This window comes from Salmo trutta, chromosome 3 (assembly GCF_901001165.1).
Source record: "Salmo trutta chromosome 3, fSalTru1.1, whole genome shotgun sequence".
Taxonomy (NCBI): domain Eukaryota; kingdom Metazoa; phylum Chordata; class Actinopteri; order Salmoniformes; family Salmonidae; genus Salmo; species Salmo trutta.
In genome coordinates this window covers 61,868,434-61,888,899 of record NC_042959.1, presented here as the reverse complement: position 1 = coordinate 61,888,899, position 20,466 = coordinate 61,868,434, and the positions used below count along the sequence as shown (strand labels likewise).

Here is a 20,466-nt window from a genome sequence, read left to right as displayed (position 1 = left end):
CTTCACCCCCCCAAAGTCAATACTTTGTAGGGCCACCTTTTGCAGCAATTACAGCTGCAAGTCTCTTGGGGTATGTCTCTATATGCTTGGCACATCTAGCCACTGGGATTTTTGCCCATTCTTCAAGGCAAAACTGCTCCAGCTCCATCAAGTTAGATGGGTTCCGCTGGTGTACAGCAATCTTTAAGTCATACCACAGATTCTCAATTGGATTGAGGTCTGGGCTTTGACTAGGCCATTCCAAGACATTTAAATGTTTCCCCGTGAACCACTCGAGTGTTGCTTTAGTTGTATGCTTAGGGTCGTTGTCCTGCTGGAAGGTGAACCTCCGTCCCAGTCTCAAATCTCTGGAAGACTGAAACAGGTTTCCCTCAAGAATTTCCCTGTATTCAGCGCCATCCATCATTCCTTCAATTCTGACCAGTTTCCCAGTCCCTGTCGATGAGAAACATCCCCACAGCATGATGCTGCCACCACCATGCTTCACTGTGGTGTTCTCGGGGTGATGAGAGGTGTTGGGTTTGCGCCAGACATAGCGTTTTCCTTGATGGCCAAAAACCTCAATTTTAGTCTCATCTGACCAGAGTACCTTCTTCCATATGTTTGGGGAGTATCCCACATGCCTTTTGGCAAACATGTTTGCTTATTTTTTTTCTTTAACAATGTCTTTTTTTCTGGCCACTCTTCCGTAAAGCCCAGCTCTGTGGAGTGTACGGCTTAAAGTGGTCTTATGGACAGATACTCCAATCTTCGCTGTGGAGCTTTGCAGCTCCTTCAGGTTTATCTTTGGTCCCTTTGTTGCCTCTCTGATAAATGCTCTTCTTTCCTTTTGTTTTGGTGGGTGGCCCTCTGTTGGCAGGTGCCATATTCTTTCCATTTTTTAAAATAATGGATTTAATGGTGCTCTGCGTTTCTGATATTTTTTTAGAACCCAACCCTGATCTGTACTTCTCCACAACTTTGTCCCTGACCTGTTTGAAGAGCTTCTTGGTCTTCATGGTGCCGCTTGCTTGGTGGTGCCACTTGCTTGGTGGTGTTGCAGACTCTGTGGCCATTCAGAACAGGTGTATATATATGCCGAGATCATGTGACAGATCATGTGACACTTAGATTGCACACAGGTGGACTTTATTTAACTAATTATGTGACTTCTGAAGGTAATTGGTTGCACCAGATCTTATTTAGTGGCTTCATAGCAAAGAGGGTGAATACATTTGCATGCACCACTTTTCCATTAAAAAAAAAATAATAATAATATTTAAACAAGTTATTTTTTTTATTTCACTTCACCAATGTGGACTATTTTGTTTATGTCCATTACATGAAAATCAATTTAAATTACAGGTTGTAATGCAACAAAATCGGAAAAACGCCAAGGGGGATGAATACTTTTGCAAGGCACTGTATCCTGAATAGATACACAAAAAGGTAGAAATAAGCAATATCCTACTTTTGCATATTATTGTAATGAGCTCCTCCCCTGAACAAGGCCACATATGTTTTGTCCGGACCAGACAAAATCTGAAACAATCATTGATGTCTATGCTTCGCAAGTTTGGACATTACAGTACAGCAAAGTAGAGCACACTAGAGTACAGTAGAGTACAGCACAGTAGAGTTTATATTAGTGTGCTCTACTGTACTGAACTCTACTGTATTTCTAAAAACGTGTTTTAGCTTTGTCATTATGGGGTATTGTGTGGAGATTGATGAGGAAAAAAAGTATTTAATCAATTTTAGAATAAGGCTGTAACATAACCAAATGTAGAAAAAGTCAAAAGGTCTGAATACTTTCCGAATGCACTCTATGCTCTCAATGCAAGTTAATTAGTGTGACACCAAAATCCAAGCTGGCTTCCAATACTGCTCAAAAAAATAAAGGGAACACTAAAATAACACATCCTAGATCTGAATGAATGAAATAATCTTATTAAATACTTTTTTCTTTACATAGTTGAATGTGCTGACAACAAAATCACACAAAAATAATCAATGGAAATCCAATTTATCAACCCATGGAGGTCTGGATTTGGAGTCACACTCAAAATTAAAGTGGAAAACCACACAACAGGCTGATCCAACTTTGATGTAATGTCCTTAAAACAAGTCAAAATGAGGCTCAGTAGTGTGTGTGGCCTCCACGTGCCTGTATGAACTCCCTACAACGCCTGGGCATGCTCCTGATGAGGTGGCGGATGGTCTCCTGAGGGATCTCCTCCCAGACCTGGACTAAAGCATCCACCAACTCCTGGACAGCCTGTGGTGCAACGTGGCGTTGGTGGATGGAGCGAGACATGATGTCCCACAGCCCTCCATGTGCTCAATTGGATTCAGGTCTGGGGAACGGGCGCGCCAGTCCATAGCATCAATGCCTTCCTCTTGCAGCAACTGCTGACAAACTCCAGCCACATGAGGTCTAGCATTAGGAGGAACCCAGGGCCAACCGCATCAGCATATGGTCTCACAAGGGGTCTGAGGATCTCATATCGGTACCTAATGGCAGTCAGGCTACCTCTGGCGAGCACATGGAGGGCTGTGCGGCCCCCCAAAGAAATGCCATCCCACACCATGACTGACCCCCCGCGAAACCGGTCATGCTGGAGGATGTTGCAGGCAGCAGAACGTTCTCCACGGCGTCTCCAGACTCTGTCACATCTGTCACATGTGCTCAGTGTGAACCTGCTTTCATCTGTGAAGAGCATAGGGCGCCACTGGCGAATTTGCCAATCTTGGTGTTCTCTGGCAAATGCCAAACGTCCTGCACGGTGTTGGGCTGTAAGCACAACCCCCACCTGTGGACGTCGGGCCCTCATACCACCCTCATGGAGTCTGTTTCTGACCGTTTGAGCAGACACATGCACATTTGTGGCCTGCTGGAGGTCATTTTGCAGGGCTCTGGCAGTGCTCCTCCTGCTCCTCCTTGCACAAAGGCGGAGGTAGCGGTCCTGCTGCTGGGTTGTTGCCCTCCTACGGCCTCTTCCACGTCTGCTGATGTACTGGCCTGTCTCCTGGTAGCGCCTCCATGCTCTGGACACTACGCTGACAGACACAGCAAACCTTCTTGCCACAGCTCGCATTGATGTGCCTTCCTGGATGAGCTGCACTACCTGAGCCACTTGTGTGGGTTGTAGACTCCGTCTCAGAGTGAAAGCACCGCCAGCATTCAAAAGTGACCAAAACATCAGCCAGGAAGCATAGGAACTGAGAAGTGGTCTGTGGTCCCCACCTGCAGAACCACTCCTTTATTGGGGGTGTCTTGCTAATTGCCTATAATTTCCACCTGTTGTCTATTCCATTTGCACAACAGCATGTGAAATTTATTGTCAATCAGTGTTGCTTCCTAAGTGGACAGTTTGATTTCACAGAAGTGTGATTGACTTGGAGTTACATTGTGTTGTTTAAATGTTCCCTTTATTTTTTTGAGCAGTGTATATATATTTTTTTAATTTTTTTTAATTTTTATTATTATTATTAAACAGTAACATGCAAAACACAAAAAACAGAAGAGCCAAAGGGATTACACAAAAAAATAAGGAAGAGGATTTTTTTTAAATAATAATACAAATCCACATTATACCAAATCAAATACAGACATGTAGCGAATACAATTATTTTTTAGACATTTTGTTTTTGCATTCATTTTAATGATTCTAAATAGTTTTCCAAATCAGAATTTTTTTAAATTAAATGGGCATTTTTCTCAATACATTTTGATTTGTGTATGAAAAATGTTCCTAGTAAAATAAAGAGATTTATGACATACTGACATTCAATTGTGGAATCAGTGTAGTAAAATAATGTAAAATTTAGATATGTCAATGGTTATATGCATTTTGTTGCCAAGATATAGTTTCACATCAGTCCAGAACACCTCACTATGTAAACAATTACAAAATAAGGTTTCAATAGATTCAGTTTTTAGTTCACAAAAACTGCATTCACTGGTAGCATCAGGTATATATTTAGAAATCAAGCTATTACACAGGTAAAATCTATGGACAATCTTAAAGGAGATCTCTTTTTGAGGGGCCTAGTGGTTAGAGCATTGCGCCAGTAGGTTGCTGGATGGAATCCCTGAGCTGACAAGGTAAACATCTGTCATTCTGCCCATGAGCAAGGCAGTTAACTCACTGTTCCCCGGGCGCCGAAGATGTGGATGTCGATTCAGAGTGGATGGGTTTAATGTGGAAGACACATTTCAGTTGAAACCAATTTGTGTGGAGTGAACCAAGCACTCCGCCAGTTTATATCAAACGATGAAGCCCAACAAAATATAGCAGAAGGAATAGAATTCCTGTAGAAAATATCCCTTAATAAGCGATTGCTGAATTTCTTATCTAGTAAATCTATGCCATTCACCTGGATATCACTTACAATAGGAGATGTTCCAAAATATGCATTATTCTGAAGTAAAGATTTTATCCCACTTTTCCATATGAAGTTGTACAATAGCTTATCTAAGGTGGATTTGGGAAAAAATATAGGATGAACGAGATAGCACCTCAGTTTTGGATAAAAGCACCCTCCCTTGAATATTTAAATCCCTCCCTAACCATGAGGATAATTTATTTTGATAGATTCAGTTACAGGATTCAAATGAAGTGTTTCTGATCTGTTTTACCTGTCTTTGTGCTTGTCTCCAACCCCCTCCAGGTGTCGCCCATGTTCCCCATTATCCCCAGTGTATTTATACCTGTGTTCTCTGTTTGTCTTTTGCCAGTTCGTTTTGTTTGTCAGTCTACCAGCGGTTTTCCCTTGCTCCTGTATTTTTCTAGTTCCTGTTTTCCCGATTTTGACCATTCTGCCTGTTCTGTACCTTGTCACACCACCCTGGATTATTGACCTCTGCCTGCCCTAACCCTGAGACAGCCTGCCATTATGTACTTCATGGATTTTGATCTGGATTACTGACCTCTGCCTGCCCTTGACCTATCGTTTTGCCTGTGTCTTGTCCTGAAACGTGATATTCAGCTCATTCACAGCCTTAAGATTTTTGGTGATCTTTACACCTAGGTAGGTTACAGTATCTTTTTCAGTGATGTTACAATCTGCTGGATTGACAGCTCCTTTCAGAACAAACATCTCACATTTGGAAAGATATAATACCAAACAACCTCTCTCTCAATGTGAGCAAGACAAAGGAGCTGTTTGTGGACTATAGGAAAAGGAGGGCCGAACAGGCCGCCATTAATATCGACGTAACTGAAGTGTAGCAGGTCGAGAGTTTCAAGTTCCTTGGTGTCCACATCACCAACAAACTATCATGCTCCAAACACCAAGACAGCTGTGAAGAGGGCCCGGCAATACCTTTTCCACCTCAGGAGACTGAAAAGATTTGGTATCGGTCCCCAGATCCTCAAAGTTCTACAGCTGCACCATTGAGAGCATCCTGACCGGTTGCTTTCCCGCCTGGTATGGCAACTGCTTGGCATCTGACCGTAAGGCGCTACAGAGGATAGTGCATACTGCCCAGTACATCACTGGGGCCAAGGTTCCTGATGCCCAGAGGCCCAAAAAATTGTCAGACTCCAGTCACCCAAGTCATAGACTGTTCTCTTTGCAACCGCACGGCAAGCAGTACCAGAGCGCCAAGTCTAGGAACAAAAGGCTCCTTAACAGCTTCTACCCCCAAGCCATAAAACTGCTGAACAACTAATCAAATGGCCACCCGGACTATTTACATTTTGGAGAACTGCTTCACAATATCCAATGCTAATCTATCTTGTGACACATTTTTCAAACAAAAGTGAGGTGTCATCTGCCAGTTGGGGATATCTTGATCTCTCTGACCTAGAATGTCATGCCTTCAAATAGACTTTGATAAACCAATGAGCATAATGTTTGAGATACTAATAAAAAAGGTGAGATTGTACAACTATGTTGTATTCCTTTTTAAATGTTAAACATTGAGGACGTTCCATGACAGTTTGATACAGCTATTGCCACCATTATACAGAGTTCTAATAGCACCAACAAAAAAATGACCAAACTTCAAATGCTTAAGACAATCAAAAATAAAATTGTGACTTACAGTATTGTGAATTGTGTAAATTGTGACTCCTTCAATTTAGCTTTCTCATTAAGATCAAGCTTCTTATAGAGCTCAGCTACCTCACATCTCCTAAACCAAGCAATTTGTAAGTAATACAGGCTGAGTGGATTTTAAATTTCAGCAGTTCCCAATATTTCCCATATTCTGCATTAGAGGTAGTTACATTTCCATTAAACAGATGTTTTAAATCATCATGCAGTTATTCAATTTCCAATAACCATCAGAGTATTTCGTATCATCATTACTGCACATTCTTAGTCAGCCATATGACTTTATGATCCGTCAGGACTGACTGTAGGCAGTATTTTCACCTCTACAGTGTTGGGCTCAAGACAAGAAAGTCCGAAATTCTTGACACCCTTGATAAAGATGAGCAAAAACGACTGGGGTGTACTTATGGACGTCCAAGCTAGGTGGCGACAAAATCCCAAGCGTTCAGACCGTGGTGTATCATGGGAAGGCGGAGTCTGATGACACATGGCCACTTTATTACGTAGTTTCTGCTGAGTCTTCACAAGAAGAAGGTGGAAGAGAAAACCGGGTAAAGGAAATTCAAGCTGTTTTAGATTAAGAGCACAGCAATCGACCAAATATGACACCAGGTAAGTTTATTTGATCAATTGAGTAAACGGGGATACATAATCGAAATGCCGGTTAAAGTTTTACTTACGATTATGAAGGCCAAATATTACTGTGAAGTTGTTTAATCTTCCGGCCTGGTGTTGCGAGCAGTAACGTTAGCCATGGTTTCTCTCACACAACTTGAACAAAAAGTAAATAGTGCATATAGCTATATAGCTAACTATACAGTTACAAGTAGGACGTGTTTGTGTTCAATTTCACCTAATGATCATTCATATTAAAGTGTTTGGACTGTATTTGCATCTACTGTGATTTAATGCACATATTCCTCAATGTGAAGCCCACATGGCACGAAAACTAAACACGTGTTCATAAGCACTAACGTTAGCTAAGTAGTTAGCAAGCAATCTAGGTAGTTATTGTTCGCACACAACACACGTATTCTTGTTATATTGCCTGAACGTGGTTTGGGTTTATTTGAGTGCCTAGCCAAGTATTTGTTTTAACATTATTGGCACATGTACTATCAACATGCTAGCATTGGTAACCAGGTCATGTATTAACCCATTGCATTAGCTAGATTCATGGCCTGCCATGTCATACTGTTTACCCATTATCTTTGGTTTACCACTCGAGCTCAAATGCAGTCTTCTAGTTAGATGGCAAACTAACACCGAGACATACAAAAATATTGAATGTTCTGGTCCATTTCCAAGTTCTTTGTTGTACCCCTTTAATCCGCTATTAGGGTATCAATTCATCACAGGTGGTGAAATTAACGTGTGTTTAGTTATCATGGCTGTAAGACAAATAAGCATGCATTAGTTGTTGGGATCTATGATTCTATAAGTAATCTGTACTGTAGCATGCACCATAAATCTGAAGCATCTCTCATTCATTTGTTTGCACCAGGCCCTGGCAACATGTCATGTGCCATACACATTTGAATGTTAATCTCCATTTTTCACAATCTTTCATCTTCCTTTTAGGATTCAGCCCTCGGGGTGGTGATCGAGGAGGCAGAGGAGGCTTCCGAGGAAGAGGGAGCTTTGGAGACAGAGGTGGTGGACGGGGAGGTTTTGGAGATAGAGGCGGACGGGGAGGATTCAGAGGCAGAGGTGGTGGTAAGTCAAACATGTCAAATAAAATCTAGCTATGTTTTTAGGTTGGATTCCATGGATTCCAAGTTGTTTTCCGCACGTGGTTCATTTGGGCAAGAACTGGACATTAAGTGTTATTTCCCTGTTACAGGAGGTGGATTTAGGTCTCCAAGTGGCGAGGGTGGCTTCAGAGGCCGTGGAGGTGGTCGTGGCACCCCCAGGGGTAGAGGTGGACGCGGGGGCTTCGGCGCGGGCAGGAAAGTCACAGTGGAGCCTCACAGACATGAAGGTGAGTGGAAAAGTTGGGGAGCTGTGCAATACAAGCTGTCTCCAGCAGAGGCCTGTAGTTGCACTATTGTTCAGCAGCACCCACTCTACACAATTTCTTCTGACCTGTAAACTTCCCAATATATTGGAGTGTTGTAATTTCATACGGCTCTTTTTTTCCGCCTTCAGGTGTGTTCATCTGCCGTGGTAAGGAGGATGCCCTGGTGACAAAGAACATGGTAATTGGAGAGTCTGTGTATGGAGAAAAAAGGATGAATGTCGAGGAAGGAGAAACAAAGATTGAGTACAGAGCGTGGAACCCTTTCCGGTCAAAGCTGGCAGCAGCCATCTTGGGAGGGGTTGACCAGATCCACATCAAACCTGGCTCGAAGGTCATGTACCTGGGAGCTGCATCAGGGACGACAGTGTCCCACGTGTCAGACATCGTTGGACCTGTGAGTATATTTTTTGCACATAATCAGAACTCATTGGTTTAGTTGGGCTACTCGCTAATGGTCTTGTTTAGAACAATTAACTATCACAATGAAGTGTGGACCTTCATTCCTTTCACCCCTGTACATGTAATGACTCTTCCTCTGTTTTGCAGGAGGGTCTTGTGTATGCTGTAGAGTTCTCTCACAGGTCAGGGCGTGACCTGCTCAATGTTGCCAAAAAGAGAACCAATATCATTCCCATCATTGAGGACGCCCGGCATCCACACAAATACCGCATGCTTGTTGGTAAGTCATCAAAATCATACACTGATGCCAAAATACTGTGGTGGTTTATGTATGTTTTACTAACTCTGGCTGTACCCTCTTTGTGCAGGCATGGTAGATGTCATCTTCGCTGATGTGGCCCAGCCTGATCAGACCAGAATTGTTGCACTCAACGCTCACAACTTCCTCAAGAACGGAGGGCACTTTGTCATCTCAATCAAGGTAAAACATTGAGACTGTGGAAAAAGCTGTGTTATTCAGAGTTAGTGGTGCCATCTTCTGGAATACTATTCTTAATTAAGCAGGCAGACTAAGATATTAGACGTTGAACATTTGCATTGTGCTGCAAAGCTTTTGATTTTAGGAGCAACCTAGATTACTGTTACTGAGGGCCAGTGCTTCAGGTGCAGTGGGATTAAAATACGTTTGTCTCGTCTCCCTCCAGGCAAACTGCATTGACTCAACGGCAGCACCGGAGGCTGTGTTTGCTGCGGAGGTGAAGAAGATGGGCTCAGAAAACATGAAGCCCCAGGAGCAGCTGACACTGGAGCCTTATGAGAGAGATCACGCCATCGTAGTAGGAATCTACAGGTGAGGAAATGCTTGTTTATTAATATAAACGGGTCACGTTAATTGAAAAAACAAAATGCAAATAAGTATCTTGCTGCGTTTTGTAAACGCAGATCTAAAATGCTGCTTATTGCAATTTTCTGCAAACACTAATTTTGCTTCAGTTGCACTTTTCCACTCGGATGACAAACGGTACATATTCAGACAGTGTTCTAAACTTCAAGCAAAACCTTAGGAAATGTAGCTGGCTTCATTATTTCTATGATAAACATAGCAGAAAATACCGTTCTTTTTCATTGTAAGCACATTTACTTGTGTGGCTACTAGCCAAATAGCATTGCACTTCTGTTGTCTGATGAATGAAGCTATTTTGTGCTGAATGTGTTGCACCCCCTGGTCACTATTGAAGGAACACAAAACTTGCTTTAAATATAAAATGCAGGTGAAATGGTTTAAAATGCATGTTTGTTTATGGTCTACATTTTGTAAATTCTGATTTCTGAAATCTAACACGACCCCTGATTTATATTTAACAATTTTTCCTGGATTTGTTGCATAAATTCATCTCTGTAAATCTGAGTTTTGGCATCAAATTCATTTAAAAGATTTTACACTGTAGAATGTATTTTGTCTTTATAATATGAATTTATCAAATATTCCTTCTTACAGACCTGCCCCCAAGAATAAGAAGTGAACTGGCCCTTAGCAGCTGTGGCATAGTGACTTTTTCTGTGGACCCACCTCTGCCATGAGGGGGTGGCGCGTGTGTGCGCTCAGCACCGGGGCACTGATTGGACCCCCACATGCTTACACCCATATCTGAACTGACCATTTTAGTATTCCTGTCTCCAGAGCTCAGACGGTTGCTTGTCTGTCGCTTTAGAAGTACATAACTGTTTTTTTGTGTCTGGGGAGAGGGTGTTGGGGTGGAAATCACTTCGCTAATTAACTCTGTAGTGCCATGTAAAGTACTGTACAGAGGGAAAGCCTGATATGTTGATTTAACTTTTTTGTTTAATATTCACATTTGTAATCTTATACTTTTAAAGAGCAACTATTTCCGTTTATCATTGACGTCAAAGACAATTGCTTTTCCTTGATAAAACAAGACTATGGCTTACACCTATGTGTATGTTTCACTTAAATGTGATATTGTACCTTGACTTTTTTATTAAAACAGTATGTGATTGTACATTTTATTTAGTCCTGTACTTTAAGACCTGGTCAGAGGAACAATGTGTTATCATGACATAAGTTATGGTCACTCAGAACTATACTGAACATAAATATAAGCGCAAGTTGAGTGAGTGCGCAATTGGCATGCTGACTGCAGGAATGTCCACCAGAGTTGTTGCCAGGGTATTGAATGGTCATTTCTCTACCATAAGACACTTTTTTTGTGGAGAATTTAACATTATGTCTGGCCTCACAACCACCGACCACGTGTACCCAGGATCTCCACACCTGGCTTCTTCACCTGTGGGATCGGCTGAGGGGAGGAGCAGGGTGCTGAGGAGCATTTGTTTGTAATAAAGCCCTTTTGTTGCGAAAACACATTCTGATTAGCTGGGCCTGGCTCCCGTTGCCTACTCCCCTGCGCAGTCGTGAAATCCATATAAATAATTTATGAACTCAGTAAAATTGTTGCATGTAGCTTTTATTTTTGTTCAGTGTAGTTTGCTATGGGTTAACTTCATGTAAACGCGCTTTTGAGTAATGACAACTGTATTCGCCGTTACAAAATTACGGTTTCTATAAGTGCTGGTGACTAGCTGCTATAGTAGTACTAAAACAACCTACACACCGATAGTGGCAGCTCGTGCGACAAAAGACAATTTTCATCCCAGTGGTGACCGCCGCCATTTTAAGTGAGTGAACGACCATACAGATTGGTCAATGGTTTTCGTCAACGCGCGAATGAGGCGGGTAATTTGAACATGATTGGTGCTTAGTTGATGGGGATATTATGAATCACTGGTGTTAACTAGTTAGGTGCTGGTAGTATGATAGTCCCTCAGAAAATGTGCTAACATTATAAACACTCTTTCGGGTTTCAGGCACAGAATGTTTCAATTAAGTGCTATTTCTAATTTACCAGTATTACGGTCATTTAAATAGCTAAACATATCTAACAGCATTACGTGAATCTAAATGTACTCATTTAGCTAGTTTGTTCCCTAAGGTGCTAACCGTATTGGTGATAACGTCAAGGTTTGCTGTTGTTCGGGAAACATGCACGAGCTTGCTAGCTATGTTACGGCTAGCTAGCAACGTTGGCTTGGTACCTGCCGTAGCTAACTCACCCTTAAACCTAATGTTCATCTTTTAAATGTCGAGGCAGGTTACATAAAAATATATTACCACTGCGTTAGATTATGAACAGGCTATCCATGTGATGTTTAATTTCACACCAAGGGTAGTAGATAGTTTGACTGTCGCAGGTTTATTTTAGCGGCCATTTTGTAGTGGGAATGCAACTCAAACAGGCGGGAACGAGCTTCGTGTCGAGGGCGCGCTTTTCGTGCAGACCCTCGTCTAAGCGATAGCTAGATCAGTCTGTGGTGTGATCGAGATTAACGGGCAGAGAGGGGGGGTCCCTTGCGAATGCACATCGCTAGTTATAGCGGTGCAACTGAAATACCCCAATTTTATTTTAATCGTTTATTTTTTATTTAAACACGACTCAACCCCCCGTTCACCACAACATGCAACACGTAGTTAGATATTAGTACTAACAGTTACAGTGAAAGCTAGCTAGTTAGTTAGCCAGCTAACGTTAGCTAGCCTCCCAGACTCAGCAGCTACGATAAACCCAACGTTACCCGTTTGCTAACGTTATATGGTTTCTTAAGTGAAACAGCGGCCACGAAAGAATCAACGGGGAGATAATGTCTATTTTGGATGACAACCTAGCCATCGCCATGCTACCCAAGCGGTACCACATCTGTTACCTGTGAACTGCTCAATTAACTAGCTAGCTTGCGCTGCGCTGGGCGGACCGCGCCGAACCTCCGGTTTCATCCTGCGCTCTTGCTGGACTGCGTTCTGGAGACTAAACTCACTGAAGACCCGAGTTTTGACGGGGATTTATTGCAAAAGACGGCACTACCCTCTCGTTATTAGGATATCTCACCCATCAGAGGGGTGACAGTTTGGGGGTGGGGGGGGATTGGTTTACCGGTTTTTATTCTGCCCGGTACCTGTGGTGGAGGCTAGGACGGAGGGAGAGAGGGAATACTGATAATGGCTGCTCCGGGAAGCTGGAAACGAACCGCCGCCTGAGGTAAGAGAGAAGCTTGGTTTATTCACTCACTGGGTTTTAATTCATTTGTTGTGAAGATGCCTTTTTTGTCATCAGTCGTCATGTGTTTGAAGAAGACCATGATGATAAACTGACATCCAAACAGCACCTTCCGTACCCTCCCATGTCCTCCAACCTTCAGCATCAATATGCCATTTCAATCACTGTGGTTCTAGTTAATTGTACAGGACATTCATTTGGCTTGTAACATTATTTATCGATTCGTACACTTTGTGGACAATTGAGCAAGTAGCTACATTTCCCCCGTAGTGATGCCTTGCAATGTAGATCATCAACGTTGGTTGTGATTCGCCATGATGGAAAACTGCCATAGACAGCTACAATGTATCCGAGGCTAGTTCAGACTATCCTTTTCCATCTTTTAGAATTCACATTCTCAGTAGGAATGAAGTAGGATTATCAAAAGTTACCCTGCCCAGTAGTCTCAATATTTTGTATGGGCAGTGTTGGCCATGTAAACTGTCCATGAGCATGCCTCATCATGGACTTATTACGATTTGATGTATGACTGGGATATCCTCCCTTTTCAATGCATCACATAGCCACTGTTCCTACTTGTGGTAAAATTGAGAAATGATGGATGCCATATTCTAAATCAGCCTAATTTTAGCTGGCTAATTTTATCTGCAGTGTTTCCTTTAACTAGCTAATGCAAATATTTTAAAGAGAATGTCCAAAAGCCACTGCATTGCTACAAACTGCATTTTAGAATTCACAGCAAGACAGCGTGGAAGGGTATTGCAATCTCAGATGAAGGCTGTGGGTGGTGATTCAGGAAAAACTGATACATTAAAGAATGTCATAATTATATATATATTTCGATTTCGGTATGAAGGATGACATTACAACCCTTGGATCTTCATACGTTCACACACGCGTATGAATTGGGAGTGACATGCAGTTTCTGATGAAATTGCCTCCTAAGACTGAAAAGCAGTCTGTTATTGTGTATTTGTTGGTGAATATTTTGAATAACCTTTGTCGCAAAGTCATACCCTGGATAAATCTCGGTGCCGACACCCTTGATTTCCATGTAGCATTATGAGCAAGCCCCTTGCTGTGGTGCTGAAGTAGAAATGCCGGTTCAAAATGGATTCACTTTCCTCTATCCTTACCATGTTGGCTTCATTCTCTTATGGTTACCACTGCACCGAAGTGAAACCGTTATTACACGTTAATGCATACGTCGTTATGATTTGTACACATCAGAATTTGATGTATTTTGATCTTAATGAATGTATCCCTCATCCACGTCCATCATATGTTTGTTCACCCTAACCAGAACAATAATTCCCTCGTTAGTTTTTAGGTGAAAGGTTGGGTGCTGTTTGACATTGTCTCTAAGCTACTGAGTCATGATTCTTTCTTGTAGTGTTGCATGTCCTCATACATTTGGAGCATTAAAATGGATGATTCTCAGTAAATGTTGTATTTCCAAGTTGCATAGATGATTTCCATGGAATTGGTCAATGTCATTTATTGTGGTTTAGCATTCAGAACCATATTATGCACATTTGACTGCATGTGACAAGGACCCATTTATTTTGTCAACAGCTTTGCTGAATACACAGTTGTGATACATTCTCTTGCCAAGATATTGAAAGACCAACTTGAGTGTGCATTACATCCCTCCATACCATAGCTTCATGTTGTAGGGGTGAGAGAAAAGCTCTGTTCGAGGTTTCTTTTGGTACCGGTAGCAGAGTGACACGCTGTTGACAATGGACTGGCTGACAAACTTCATTGTACTGAACCTTGATACGACTGTGAAGTGCAACAAGTTGGTGTTGACTGGTCACCAAAATACTGACTGTGTGAAGAGGTGCTGTTTTGTGTCAGTCAAGCTGGGTGTTTGTGGGAGTGTGATTCCGGGATGATGAGATGCACGCCTGCAAGGATGACTTTCCGGTCATGTTGCAAATATCTATTGGAGCTCTCATGAGCACTTGGTCCAGTCAAAGGGCATGCCACTGGTTTACCGGTGAGCATGTGTGAAAAGTTTGTGCTGGCGTTTGCAGGTGCAAGTTGGCGAATATGTGTGTGTGTCATGAAGCCTAGTAGCGATCATGATGATGATGGGGGTGGCTGTGTGTAATTCGGACTCTTACTTGAATTTAGTAACTTTAAACCAGGTACCGGCTTGTCACCCCCACTCCCTTCCCATGCTCTTTTTCTGGTGAACCTGGCACTGGTGAGGCAACATATCGCTTGTTTGTCTTTGGAGAGACCACTTGAGGGGGCCTTCCCCATTCATCTATTGATTTACTCCTGAGTTTGATAGCTTAGGGAGGGGTTGCAGGGGACACCCACTTGCACACAAGTTCACAGTCCCCCGCCCCCACCTCCCAGCGTTTACACGGTGGCAAAATTGATATACAGCGTAAGCAGTGTCTTGCCTGTTACCGAGAAGGCACAGTCCATAGCCCACGCTTTTCGAGGCAGTCCCCTTTGAGCACAAGCCCTTAAAGTGTGTTAGAGAGGGACTGGAAGGAAGCAGGTCCAGGGAGCTTACAGTAGAATGAAAGGTTGCACGTGGACTTTAGTAGGGCCTGGAACGCTACTCGGACCGGGGTTGATTGAACTGCAGCCTGTCGGTCCCATATTAAACCTGCCCAATACGCCCCTTCCCCTCCCTATTCTACTCCTGTCCAGCAATCTTAATGTGACTTTGCCCTCAGTGTCTCCATCTCTCTCTGAGAGGACAACCACACCCACTTCTCCAGTCCTCTAAAAGTACATTTGATTTTGATCTGGCTCTGAATGAACCCATTTCCTGGTGCACAGCAACTTCACTACCTCATCAGTACTCAAGTTTCCCACGTGCAGTGTTTCCCCTAACATCATCCTCATCTCAGCCTAGATATGTTGTCCTGTATCTTGTCTTAGAATAGTTTTTATAGAAAATGTTGTTTTTAGGTGCCACTGGATACTGATTTTGGGGCCTTCAGTGTCCCTCTGAAGATAACATCTGGGGGACACACTGGTGAGTGTACCAGTACGTTCACTGATGCTCTCTTGGTCACAGACTATATGAGGTCTCTGCTTGCACCTTTGGTTCATTACCACCCCACCTTGACTGGCACGTGTCTCAGTGAAGTTTGAGTTTCAAGACTGGGGTACCTGCACAGTGTAACCACAGAGTTGGCTACTAAACCTCTACTTCTTCAGCCAATTCAACATCTGATCAGCTTTGTGTTCTTAGAATTGTGTTTATAACTCTCAGAACCCCTAAGGTAATGTTATGGAAACTGGAAAACGTTGAATGTGAGAGAAGGCAAAGGACATTCCGTATGCTAGGTCAGTCAGTAAAATCTGCATAAAGTGAATGGTAAGATCAATTTGCAATGGAGGAACGCTTGGAATGGATTCAATCAATGGCATCGCATGTACGTTTGTCATCAGTCATTTAAGTGAGCATAGTGATCATAATTACATAAGTTGATTCCTCTTTGATTCATTATATGTATTAACTACAGTGATTAGCATGACCATAACAATTTTATTTTTTTAATCTAGTTTTGAATGAAAGCTATTGGAGAAAGCCCAGCATCTTAAAAACTGAAGGACACTACTGTAATCCCACAGTTCCAATTTCTCCCCCTGCTGTTGCCAGGAGCAACCAGGCTAGCTACAAGAAACCCACAACATTTCCTCTCCCCCCCTTCTCTCTTTCCATTGAACCCATATCCTCCTTTTCAGGATACCTTTTTTCTTGAACAGAAGGTATATTTTAAGAACTGAGGTGAGGGTTGTAGATGATACCCACCAAGTCAGAATTAAAGCCCAGCCTTGTGGTACAGACCAGTAACTGAAGTGAAAATGCTCAGTCTGTTTAAAAACTAGTGCGTCTTCTAGGTTAATTGACAGCTGCAGACAAGACCGCTGAATAGTTGGTTGGTGGTTACTGTAACATCCTGAGCCGAGTCTGCCACTATACAGTACCAGTCAAGCGTTTGGACACACCTACTCATTCCAGGGTTTTTCTTTATTTTGACTATTTTCTACATTGTAGAATGATAGTGAAGACATCAATACTATGAAATAACACATGGAATCATATAGTAACCAAAAAAGTGTTAAACCAATCAAAATATATTTTATTTTTGAGATTCTTCTAAGTAGCCACCCTTTGCCTTGATGACAGCTTTGTACACTCCGGTAAAAAGTTTACCATGGTCCCCAGCCATCAATCTGTACGTCTCTGCTCTCTTTGCTTTGATCTGTGGTTATGTTTTAGCTGTATTCAAGCTTGCCGACCATAACCGTGGTGGTTGGCTAGGCTAATAGCTAGTTAGCCAGCCAGCTAACGTTATATATTTAGCTAAGATTACTCTATATATCTAACCTTCTTTGATAATAATTAGGTGTTATGTATTGGTTAGATGGTGTTATGTATTTCTAAAACTTTGGTTTACTTTAATGTAGCTGTAAGCTAGATGTTAATAGCAACTGGCAGACTCGTGTAGCGCTAACATAATGTTAGCAGGCATGTAGGGCTAACGTTAGCAGGCTAGTTGGCTAGCAACCGTGCAAGTTGATTTGTTACAAACTCATACAGTATTTGCTTGTAAATTGGCTGGAAATGTAATTAAAACCAAAAGTCATGAGTGCAAATGATTGGTTTAATTTGAAATTGCTGTATTTCTGTTGGAGTTTAAATGATAGGGAATGGGCTGGCTTGCCGGGTTCTCAATATTACATCACACCCCCCGGGAAAAATATTTTTCCGACATGACTTCGGCATTATTCGGAATTCTGATTTGGTTTTATAGAATAAATAACTAATGCAAATCCATATGTTACATGTGGTTATATTTATGCTACCTACCCTTTTTAAAACTGAATCCAACAATTTTAAAAAATGTATTGAACTTAGTAGGGAGTCAACTAAATGTATTAAATTAATTAATTAGCCCAAGTTTATCATAAGACATAAACAGAACGCAATAGTGATTCGTATTTCCTGCAACTTCCTGAAGAGGCAACTAGAATTCCATGTCTGTGTGTGTGCTAGAGGTCGACCGATTATGATTTTTCAACGCCGATACCAATTATTGAAGGACCCCAAAAAAGCTGATTCTGATTAATCGGCCGTTTTATTTATTTTTTATTAGTATTTTTTTTAGTATTTTTTTGTTGTAATTTTAAATTAGTTATTTTATTTTGTTTATTTTAATTTTTTTATATATATATATTTATTTATTTGTAATAATGACAATTACAACAATAGTGAATGAACACTTATTTTAACTTAATATAATACATAAATACTATCAATTTAGCCTCAAATAAATAATGAAACATGTTCAATTTGGTTTAAATAATGCAAAAACAAAGTGTTGGAGAAGAAAGTAAAAGTGTAATATGTGCCATGTAAAAAAGCTAACATTTAAGTTCCTTGCTCAGAACATGAGAACATATGAAAGCTGGTCGTTCCTTTTAACATGAGTCTTCATTATTCCCAGTTAAGAAGTTTTAGGTTGTAGTTATTATAGAAATTATAGGACTATTTCTCTCTCTACCATTTGTTTTTCATATACCTTTGATCCTTGGATGTTCTTATAGGCACTATAGTATTGCCAGCCTAATCTCGGGAGTTGATAGGCTTGAAGTCATAACCAGCGCTGTGCTCAAGCATTGCAAAGAGCTGCTGGCAAACGCAGGAAAGTTCTGTTTGAATGAATGCTTACGAGCCTGCTGCTGCCTACCACCGCTCAGTCAGACTGCTCTATCAAATATCTAATCATAGACTTAGTTATAATATTATAAACACACAGAAATACGAGCCTTAGGTCATTAAGCCTGGTTCCTCTCTAGGTTTCTTTCTAAGGAGTTTTTCCTAGCCAGCGTGCTTCTACACCTGCATTGCTTGCTGTTTGGGGTTTTAGGCTGGGTTTCTGTACAGCACTTTGAGATATCAGCTGATGTAAGAAGGGCTTTATAAATACATTTCATTTGAATAATATGGTCAAATCCGGAAACTATCATTTAGAAAACAAAACATTTATTTTTTCTGTGAAATACGGAACCGTTCCGTATTTTATCGAACAGGTGGCATCCATAAGTCTAAATATTGCTGTTACATTGCTACAATGCTATGTCATAATAATGTAAAATTCTGGCAAATTAATTACGGTCCTTGTTAGGAAGAAATGGTCTTCACACAGTTTGCAACGAGCCAGGCGGCCCAAACTGCTGCATATACCCTGACTCTGCTTTCACAGAATGCAAGAGAAGTAACACAATTTCCCTAGTTAATATTGCCTGCTAACATGAATTTCTTTTAACTAAATATGTAAGTAAAAAAAATATATACTTGTGTTTTGATTTTAAGAAAGGCATTGATGTTCATGGTTCAGTACATTGGTGCAACGACAGTGCTTTTTTCGCGAATGCGCTTATTAAATCATCACCCGTTTGGCGAAGTAAGCTGTGATTCGATGATAAATTAACAGGCACCGCATTGATTATTTGCAACGCAAGACAAGCTAGTTAAACTAGTAATTTCATCAACCATGTGTAGTTAACTAGTGATTATGTTAAGATTGATTGATTGTTTTAAGTTTAATGCTAGCTAGCAACTTACCTTGGCTCCTTGCTGCACTCGCGTAACAGGTGGTCAGCCTGCCACGCAGTCTCCTCGTGGAGCGCAATGTAATCGGCCATAATCGTCCGACCTCTAGTATGTGCGGTACGCGCCACTTTGTGTAGCCGTTAGCGATGATGCTAATGAAAAGTCTTCTGGTAGATAGAAAGGTTTTCCCAAAAACCTTCTCAATTAAATGTTAACTACAAAGTAGCCTATGCTTACCTGGCAGAATAAAATCATGATTATTTGCATCAATCGAGTGGGTATTTGTTTTTCACGTGTGCGCTACAAAAACACGCTAAACAGCCTCATTCGAGGTGTGCACTGGAATTGAATTAACTTTTCCCAGACCTCAAAAGTTGTTTCCTTGTGTGATTTAAGCAAAAAAAATATAATATATACATTTTATAGCGCCCTACTTTAGGCACAGATCTAGGATCAGCTTAACCTTAAAATGCAGAGCTGCTTTTGTACGTCATTCATTCATTTACATATCTCCCTTCCTGTCTGTCCGCCATCCTCTATCATTCATCTGTACCGAAGGTGTAGGTCTTGGGTTTTGATGGTGACAAACTGTTTACTGATCAGTTTGGTGTTTGTGCAGTTCGAAGAATAGGACACCTGACCCCAGATCAGTGTTTTTAATTAGTAACTTCCAGAAAGGACCTTGCCAGGCTAATTCTCACTTTCTTGCCCTGCCCCCGTTAGTTTCCTGTCCCCTTCAATGCACTTTTCTCTCATTTCTTCGAATGGCTCATAAATGACTAATGAAAGGCAACACACACTACACTGGCTCCTTCACCACTGGCTGACAGGTAGAGGAGTGCTCAGCCTGGCTCCTGACTGGGGGATGGAGATCATCACCTGTATGATGATCAACCATCATCATACAGGTGACCTGCCAGCCAGGGATATAAGGTGAAATGGTTAGTGGTTGTTATCCTAAACTTGTCCCGTAATGAACAGTTTTGATTTATATTATAGCTCCTTGAGAACTGTATGTAGTCCTACTACTGTGGATTGTTGTAGATCTGTTGATTGTCTTCATGAATCCTGAATAAATTCCAAAAAGCTTACTACCCTGCCACAGGTCACTGCTTCCCCCCACAATATCAGAAAGTTGTCTCTTGAGGAGGCCCTGGGTCATTTCCAGTATGTAGGTGTATTTACACTATATATGGGCGTACATGGGGTCATTGGGGTGGTTGATTAAGTGTGTGTGTGTTATGAGTGGTTTATTAAGCATGACGCCATGTTCCCCTGTC

General features: G+C 41.6%; 2 protein-coding genes across 2 annotated transcripts in view; both read left to right on the top strand.

Annotated features, from left to right (window-relative positions):
• Window positions 1-6,519: 6,519 nt before the first annotated feature.
• On the top strand, window positions 6,520-10,482 carry fbl (fibrillarin). Its single transcript, XM_029743919.1, has 8 exons — window positions 6,520-6,654; window positions 7,624-7,758; window positions 7,886-8,023; window positions 8,191-8,456; window positions 8,609-8,741; window positions 8,830-8,942; window positions 9,166-9,311; window positions 9,960-10,482. The coding sequence occupies exons 1-8, from the start codon at window positions 6,645-6,647 to the stop codon at window positions 9,982-9,984; spliced, it is 966 nt and encodes a 321-aa protein (XP_029599779.1). The 5' UTR covers window positions 6,520-6,644; the 3' UTR covers window positions 9,985-10,482.
• A 1,367-nt stretch (window positions 10,483-11,849) lies between these two features.
• Window positions 11,850-20,466, top strand: part of dyrk1b (dual-specificity tyrosine-(Y)-phosphorylation regulated kinase 1B) — a 68,327-nt gene continuing 59,710 nt past the window's right edge. The window contains exon 1 of the mRNA XM_029743895.1: window positions 11,850-12,573. The gene's annotated coding sequence lies outside the window, so the exon portion shown is untranslated. The remainder of the gene's footprint in view (window positions 12,574-20,466) is intronic.